The following is a 9,123-nucleotide window of genomic DNA, read 5'->3' as shown; positions in this document are numbered from 1 at the left end:
CGCCCCCCGATATTTCAAGTTCCTACCAGGCACCATATGTAGTTACTATTGACTGTATTCCTTAGGCTGTACTTCACATCCCCGTGATGGTTTTGTAACTACAAGGACTATTTCTTGGACTTTTTACTGTCTATTTTCTTTCTGTCTTAAAACTACTTTTCTAAACTCTAAGGACAGTTCGGATCAACTCCAGTCTTTTGAATGAGGCTGATTGTTTCATCAACCCTTATTCCACTCCGATAGTATTTACAGTACATGATATTGGCAGGAGCACCAAGTTTAAGAAACAGAGAAAACCAGAAACTTTGGCTCCACGTAGAGCAGGCAGCTTATAAATTAGTATAAGAATTATCCAGACTCCAAGGAATCTAGAGGAGGGAAAAGTTACTTCTAGGTGAGGGTTGGTAAAGGCTTTTTCTCAGGCAGAGCTGGAAAGGACAGTTCAGGGAAACAAAGCAAGACAAAATATAGACTAGAAAAAATACAAAGAACAGCAAATAAAGAGTATGTCTGGGTTAACAGAGATGGGAAGTTAGTCAGAGAGAACCCCAGGAAGGTAGCATATTCTTTTGGACAGGCTTTGTATGATTTTTCTTTAATTCCTCAAAGAAATGCTTCTTTTGGAGGTCACCTGTACTCATTGACAAGGAGGACATTTGCTGCTGCATACAGAGCTCTCCCCCAACAAAAGTCTTCCGCAAGTAAAACCAAATCAGGTTTATATTCTACTAGTGACCCAGTGCACAGATTCATGCACATTGAAAGGAAATTAATTAGAAGGTGGCTGACAGGGCGGGACTGGGCGAGATGGGCCAGATACGCCCTGGAGCCAACCTCCCACGGTCCCTCCTTGGTGTCTACAGAGTGAGCAGGGTCCCTCTGGCGGGTAGGATCCCTCAGCCTAGTCTGTGGGTATCGGGCCCAAACCGGCAGTCAGACATCCCCCAAGGGGTCCCGGGGTGCGAGAGGTCACTCTGCAAATTTGCTGACGTACAGGGTGTGGAACACAAATGCAAGTGTGCAGTAAACCAGATTCTGGGCCAACAGTGCCCCAGCAACAATATAACTCACGGCCAAAGGTGGAATTGTGCAGCCCAGCAAGGAATTGGGCTCCCTCCTCTCTAGTTTTGGGTGCATCACTCAAGAACCGCTGCTGCCAAGTCACTGCAGCTTGGCAGCTCCTGCATTGAGTGTCTGCCCCCTGGTGGTCAGTGTGCATCATAGCGACCGGTCGGAGAGTCGGAGGGACACCTAGTATATTAGCCATATATATATAATCTTAGGGTTCATGAATTTACAAGTGAGCTAGACCAGCAGCGGTTCTTGGCGAATAGGTTGTCTGTGAGGTCCAAAAGGTTGGCGACCCCTGAGCTAGACTATCTATATATATAAAAGCCTAAGTGACTGGCTGACTGGCCAACTGGCTGGTAGCTATGATGCGCAATGACCACCAGGGGACAGACGCTCAATGCAGGAGCTGCCGAGTGACAGCAACTTTGCAGAGTGCCCACTCGCACTCTGGGACTCCTTGGGTGATGTCGGACAGCCAGTTTCGGCCTGATTCCTGCAGGCCAGACCGAGGGACCCCATCTGCCAGAGGGATTCTGCTCACTCTGCAGACGCCCTTTGAGCCCCACCGTGCGCCCCAGGTGTGGCTGGCCAGGGAGGGACCACCGGAGGTTGGCTCCAGGGCGTGTCTGGCCTGTCTCTCCCAGTTCCGCCCCGTTGACCACCTTCTAATTAATTTCCTTTCAATGTACACAAATCCATGCACCGGGCCTCTAGTACAAAATTATAATAGCCAGTTAGCATTGGTTGAGCCCTACTATATATTAGTTCTTAATGAGTTAATTTCTATAAATGCTCATTACATCCTCACAAGGTAGAGATACATTTTATGGATGTGGAAAGATTAAGCAACCTGCTGAGGTCGTACAGATCATTAATAGTGATGCTGAGATTCAAATACTGACAGTCTAGCCCTGTAGGACTCTGCGTTGCGTTAGAGTAAGGTAGGAGGCCATTGGAGGATATTGAGTAAAGGAAGGACATCATCAGTCATATGTTGTTGTTTTTTAATGTTTTTATTGATTTCAGAGAGAGGAAAGGAGAGGGAGAGAGAAATAGAAGCATTGATGAGAGAGAAACATTGATCAGCTGCCTCCTGCATGCCTCCCACTGGAGACTGAGCCTACAGCCCAGACTCTCTCCTTTTCCCTTCCTCTCTGAAATCAATAAACATATATTTAAAATTAAAAAACAAAACAAAACAAAAAGAGCAGTGAATCTTTTCTACAGTGGAGGAAAACACACCAGCAAAAATATTACCAGAAATGAGGAATAAACCATATTCAGCATTCTAATATTAATTGTAAAAAGAGTTGAATGAGTTGGCCAAACTGAAGGTTAAGAGCACAGTCCTCCAAAAGATCACCCTCTCTTCAGATGGGTCATAGGTGGCTTCAAATTTCTGAGAGTCCCACAACCACCTTCAGGCTCTATAATTCACTAGAATGACTCACAGAACTCAGGAAAGCCCTGCACTTATGGTTACAGTTTTATTATAGCAAGAGGATACAAATCAGAATCCACCGAAGGGAGAGATGCATAGGGGCAGGTCTGGGAAGGTTCCAAACGTGAAGCTTTTGTTGTTCTCAGCATGACCGTAGGCAAGGAACCAAAAACTGAACCAAGGTGTCCAGTTTTTATTGGGAATTTTTTATGGTTGCTTAAATCATTCCCTGCTTGACTCAGCATTCACCTTCCCTAACAGCAACTTTGCAAGTTTCTAGTCTGCCCTCCCAGGAGACTGGGCTGATATTCTGTAGCTCAAAGCCTCAAACCTCTAATCACGTGACTGGTCTCTCTCGGGTGACCTGCCCCCATGCTGAATCATGCTGTTAGTATCCACTATCGAGGGGCCCACCCTGCAGACCTTATCAGACTTAGTTGTTCCAATTAATGTTCTTTATAGAAAAGATAATCTTGCACCACGTGTTATAATAGTCGTCTCTTTAGTCTTTTTTAATCTGGGACAGTTTCTCCATTTCCGAATCTTTTAACTTTTATGACATTGGACAATTTTGAAGCATACAGACCAATTAGAATATCCCTCAATTTAAGTTTGTTTAATGTTTCTTAATGATTTGGTTCAGGTTATGCATCTTTGGCAGGAATAATATAGAAGTAATATTGTGTTCTTCTCACTGAATTGAATTCTTTAGGATATGTACCCAGAAGTAAAATTGCCAAATCATGTGGTGGTTCTTCTTTTATTTTTGTGAGGAACCTCCATACTGTTTTACATAGCAGCTGCAGCATTGTAGACCCCCATGAACAGGGCAGTACTTGGTTAGGATTTTTGCATCTGTAGTCATCAGAGTTACGGGCCTGTAGTTTTCTTTTCTTGTAGTGTCTTTCTGATTTTGGTTTCAGGATAAAATGAGCCTCATAAAATGTGTTTGGAAGTACTCCCTCATCAACAGTTGTTTGGAAGAGTTTGAGAAGGACTATCATTAATTGTTCTTTAAATGTTTGGTGGAATTCACCAGTGAAGCCACTGGTCCTGGGCTGTGTGTGTGTGTGTGTGTGTGTGTGTAGGTTTCTGATTACTGATTTAATCTACTTTCTATTTATAAATCTATTTTTTCTTTCTTCATGTCAGTCTTGGTAAGTTATGTTTGTAGGAATTTATCCATTTTTTTCTAGATTATCCAACTTTGGTGTATGTTCATAGAAGTCTCAGGAATCCTTTTCATTTCTGTGGCATCAGTTGTAATGACTCTTCTTTCATTTCTGACTTTATTTGCATCTTCTCTTTCTTTTTCTTAGTTCATATACTAAAAAGTTTGTCAATTTTGTTGATAATTTTAAAAACCAATTCTTAGTTTTTTTAAATTTTTTAAATTGTTTTTAAAGAAAGAGGAAGGCAGAGTAAAACACCGACTTGTTCCACTTATTTATGTGTTCATTGCTTGATTCTTTTTTTTAATATATATATATCTTTATTGATTTCATAGAGGAAGGGAGAGGGAGAGAGAGATAGAAACATCAATGATGAGAGAGAATCATTGATCGGCTGCCTCCTGCACGCCCCACACTGGGAATCAAGCCTGCAACCCAGGCTTGTGCCTGAACTGTGACCTCCTGGTTCAACCACTGAGCCACGCTAGTCAGGCCAGCCATTATTTCTTTGTGTGTGTGTGTGTGCGCGCGCGCGCGCGCGCGCCCGCATGTGTGTGCGCGTTTTTAGCCATTATTTTTTTAAAATAAATATTCTATCCCTTTCTCTCTTCTCCCAGAAGTCTCTTAGACTTTCTTTACTCTTTTTCTTTGTTCCTTTGATTGGATAATTTCAAATAATCTGTCTTCAAGTTTGATGTTTCTTTCCTCTGCCTGATTAAACATGGTATTGAATTCCTCTTTTGAAATTTTCAGTTTATCATATTCTTCAGCTACAAAATTACTTAGTGTTTAAAATATGTTTTTGTCTCTTTGTTGTTTTTGACTCATTTTCTAGAGCATGTGGAGCATCTTTATGATGGTTATTTTGAATTGATTGTCAGATAATTCATATACCTCCGTTTCATTAGGATAATTTTCTGGAGATCCATTTCTTTTTTTTGTTTGGGCCATATTTCCCTTTTTCTTCATGTTTTGTAATTTTGTGTTGGGATCTACACACATGAAAACAGCTCCCTTTCCTATCTTTATTGCCTGGTTTTGTACAGGAGAGGACTCTCACAAATGAGCCTACTAGAGATCCTAGGGGGCCTCTGAAATCTTTTGGTGGGGGCTTGTGTGTGCAATTTCTCAGAGGGCCTTGCTAGCTCCCTCTGGTGCCTGTTTGTGGCACTGCAAGTTCTCTGGTGCTACAAGCAGCAAGGCTTCCGTGCCCTCTTGTACTCAAATGCCACCAGCCATCCAGAGGATGTGGGCTCCTCATCAGCGCCCCACATCAGGTGAGACAGATACCATTCCTTGTGTGGCCCCATGAAAAGCTTCTGGTGCACCAGAATCACTTTCTACTCTTCTCCCTCTCTCCCAAAGGAGAGAAGCCTTGAGTTATGTATGTGCCTTCTCCCAGTCATGCCAAGTGGCGTGGGCTACAGGATGCCACTCTTCTTTATCTTTGGTCTCAGCAGCATTCAGACATTCATACTGTGCCAGTTCCTACAGTGCTGCAAGTGAGGCACGGCAGAAGCCAAGTCTTCGGGAACCCCCCACGGAGTCGGAGTGCTGGATGCACTCTCTACTCTCTCCCTCCTGAAGGAAAAGCCAGCGGCCAGGTGTTCTTGCCTGGCACTGAGCTGTGGTGGCTTAGGAGAGGCTGGCACGGGGAAAGTGAACGTGTTCTTCCTCTTCGTTTCAGTGCAGCTGTTTTCAGCTCTGTGCTCCCTTAGAGTATTACAGCTTCTCAACTAGATTCTGGAACCCTCATACAGCTGTTTCAGGCTGCATGTCCTTGTTAAAGCAGGGTTTCTGTGGTAGAGTGAGGGCTGGCACTTTATTCTGCCATAGCACTGATGTCACTCTCTCCTCCCCATACGTCTTTAGACGGCTGGCTTAGAAGTGCAATGACTTCAGAAACTCGCTCACATATTTACTATGACCCTGTATGTTTCCCACTTTACCACGAAAGACTTTGAAGCCACACTGAGTATAAATAATCACAGTCTACCCTTGGTAAAGCTACATTCTGTTCCTTATTCACTTTTTCTTTTTCTATCCTAGCAAAGTTTGCTGTTTTGGAATGGTGGGGAAAATGAGCCTGGTAATAGCAATATAGGTTGGCCTTTATATTTAGGTTTCTTAATTTCTAGAGTACATGATGATGCATTATTTGAGACTAAAACACAAAAGGAAGTGCTTAAACTTTCCACATAGGAAGTTCTACAAGCAAAATAGGTTTGTAATCATATTATCCTTTTTATTATTTATTTTTTAAATGTTTTTATTGATTTCACAGAAGAAGGGAGGGAGAGAAAGAGAGAGATAGAAATATCAATGATAAGAGAGAATCATTGATCGGCTGCCTCCTGCACACCCTGATTGGCGATCGAGCTCCCAACCCGGGCATGTGCCCTGACCAGTATCAAACCATGACCTCCTGGTTCATAGGTCAACGCTCAACCACTGAGCCATGCCAGCCAGGCCATATTATCCTTGTTAAAAGACTGTTTGTCTATCTTAAAGGCTTTAAGTACTTGATAAACAATAATCAAATCATTGCTAGACTCTCATATTGATGATGGTAATAGTCAGACTTATTATAATGGCAAGTATAACAAGTTTTCTATGTGTCCAGCACCAGAACATAAAATAGAAGTGTGCTGTTATAGCTTTAAATAGTTAACACAGACTCTTCAGTCACAATGCGTGCGATCGAGTCCTAGTTCCACCACTGAGCCAGGTGATGGGGGTCAGTCTAGTCAACCTTGTTTTTTCTTTTGTGCCTCCATTTCCTCATGTATAAAATGGATATGATGATAATAATACTACCTACCTCGTGGGTTGTTCTGTGAATTGAATGAAGTGATTTATAGATAAATTTTTAGAACAGTGCCTGAAATTTAGGAATTTCTAGATTCTTATTAGCTATTAAGAGCAGTTGTGATGAGATTATTCTTTTAAAGCTTAATAACTGTTACAGATCGTGTTTGGAAAAAAAAAAGATTGAGTATTCTTTCTCCCTCATTTACAGAGTTGAAACTGTGGGCCAACCAGACAGAAGAGACAGTATCGGAGTGTGTGCGGAAAGGCAGAATGGATATGACTCTCTGCAGCGGGACCAAGCAGTGTGCATTAGTACAAACGGTAAGAGATAAGTCACTGTCAGTCCTTTGACATATCTCTCTATATTAATTACTATGGTAAGATATGAGTCTGGCCCAATATCACACATTTATAGCAGGAGATGAGAAGATATAGGTCTTAATGACATATCCAAATGGCTACTGTGTACCAGGCATTGTTCTGTACCCTTTATAAATATAAATTATTTAATCCTTTTAACAGCTTTTTGAAGTGGGGAGTAATATTACATCCATTTTATAGATGATGAAGGCTGAGCCACAGGGAGGTTAAGTGACTGGAGTTGGGTGGGCTGGGACTTGCTTCAGGGAGTCTGCCTCTGCATCCTGCTTGCATGGGTCGTCTCAATTAAACGTAGATTAGGGAACTAGGGAGGGGGTTTAATTTGTTATATATCTCTAATGTTGTTTGGTCCCTTACTTCACAGTAATCACACTTTCAAAAGTCACTATCAAGATATGTTCATATTTTGTGGTGTGGGTCAAGCAGCAGGTAGAACGAGATTCTTGTTCATTCCATGTGAAACAATCTTGCTATTCCACAGGATGTAATTGTATAATGGAGTCAAGCTTCTGTTGATACCATCCATATGGGAAATTCATAGTCTCTGTTCTAAAAGTAGAACTCTACCTAGACCAGAATTCTAAAATGTACTTAAAGCTTTAACTTTCCTTTCTGCCATGAGGATGGGGATTAATTAAATGCATTATCTTTGACCAGTTGGCATTCCAAAATGTTTTCTTTATTTGAATTAGGAAATTAGCTGTGTTCTGAATAATCTAGACTCTATTTCAATTCTTAGTTATTGCTCACAGGTAAATGACTTTTTACCTTAACATTTTAGGTGCAGTTTTTGTAAATGGAAAAGAAATGACTAATCAATTGCCCGCCGTTACTTCTGGGTCCACTGTCACATTTGACATTGAAGCTGTGACTCTAGGATCCACCAATAATAACGAAGGCGGAAACTTCAAGCTTCGAGTAACTATTAGCTCAAATAACAGAGAAGTGGTTTTTGACTGGGTACTTGATCAATGTTGTGGTTCTCTTTACTTCGGATGCTCATTTTTCTATCCTGGATGGAAAGTGTTGGTGTTCTAGACTTTTGGATGATTGGCTTTGGTTTGCAGGGTTTTAATGTAGCTGTCCTCAGCCCAATTTAGTTGTAATTTATTTAAAAAGACATGTTAGATTCATCTCTCAGTTAAGCCATTGGAAATGGAAATTGTTTACTGGATTTATTTTGGAATATTTTAGCAATAAGAAACTTGAATATTATGGACACAAGCGTAATGCATTTTTATTTTTAGCATAGTGTTAATTAAAATGTCACATCACAATAAAATGAATAAAACAAATTGGCTTTTAAAATATGAGGAGATACAGAAAGCCCTATACCTTTCCACTGTATTTTTAAAAGTTGGCTATTAGAACAGAAAAACTTAATGTGTCATTATTTTATTAAATCTCCATCTTTTAAGAATCCAGGGTCATGTAAGACTTTAGTATAAAACAACAGGACTAGGCCAGATAGAAGCCTGAGTCTGTAATATACATTCACTTGTGTGTTCTCCACTTAAGTGTTGAATATGTTCTTCATAATCAGGCATTTGTAAGCAGTATTGAATTTTATCACATATTCAGTATTCTTAAAGTCCCCCAAACATGCTAATTTTTGCAGTTTTTGTAATTACTGAGCAAATGTCTATAATAGGCAATGTATTTTCTTTGGTTCTTTTCTTACAGTTTGATTCATAATAGGCTAGAGCAGTGATTCCCAAAGTGGGCGCTACCGCCCCCCGGTGGGCGCTGCAGCGATCCAGGGGGGGGGGGCGGTGATGGCCACAGGTGCATTTGGGGGTGATGAGTAACTGCTATTAAAATTTTTAAAAAATTAATTTCCAGGGGCTGAGTAATATTTTTTCTGGAAAGGGGGCAGTAGGCCAAATAAGTTTGGGAACCACTGGGCTAGAGGACTTTTACAGGGTAAAACTACTTGTGGAAGCAGTATGCAAGCAGTGTTAGCCACGTCACATGTATGGAACATGTACATGTGCATATCCAGCCACAGTGATATGCATATTAACATTTTAAAGGTATGAACTGCAGTCCAGTTTAATGTCAGTTTATAAATGGTCTTTTGGCGGACCAAATAAAGGATAAATACTTGACCTATTTTTGACAACTTAAATTTGTGTAAAATATTTATTTGAAGGACTTAGTGTGTAAAATGATTATCTTAACTTGCTATATACCAGCCTACAGAATTTTTTAATGTGAATTTCTTTTTTCATTTTTAACAGTAGAAAA

At 40.8% G+C, this 9,123-nt stretch overlaps 1 protein-coding gene across 1 annotated transcript in view; it reads left to right on the top strand.

Moving 5' to 3' along the window:
• CRLF3 (cytokine receptor-like factor 3) overlaps positions 1 to 8,637 on the top strand; it is a 25,687-nt gene extending 17,050 nt beyond the window's left edge. Inside the window, exons 7-8 of the mRNA XM_014548830.1 lie at positions 6,704 to 6,816; positions 7,658 to 8,637. Coding sequence (XP_014404316.1) covers positions 6,704 to 6,816; positions 7,658 to 7,914 — 370 coding nt within the window. The 3' untranslated portion in view covers positions 7,915 to 8,637. The remainder of the gene's footprint in view (positions 1 to 6,703; positions 6,817 to 7,657) is intronic.
• The last annotated feature ends 486 nt before the right edge of the window (positions 8,638 to 9,123 follow it).

The sequence above is a fragment of the Myotis brandtii genome, unplaced genomic scaffold, assembly GCF_000412655.1.
Source record: "Myotis brandtii unplaced genomic scaffold, ASM41265v1 scaffold523, whole genome shotgun sequence".
NCBI lineage: Eukaryota > Metazoa > Chordata > Mammalia > Chiroptera > Vespertilionidae > Myotis > Myotis brandtii.
The sequence above is the reverse complement of the archived record's forward strand: the minus strand, read 5'-3'. Positions and strand labels throughout refer to the sequence as shown.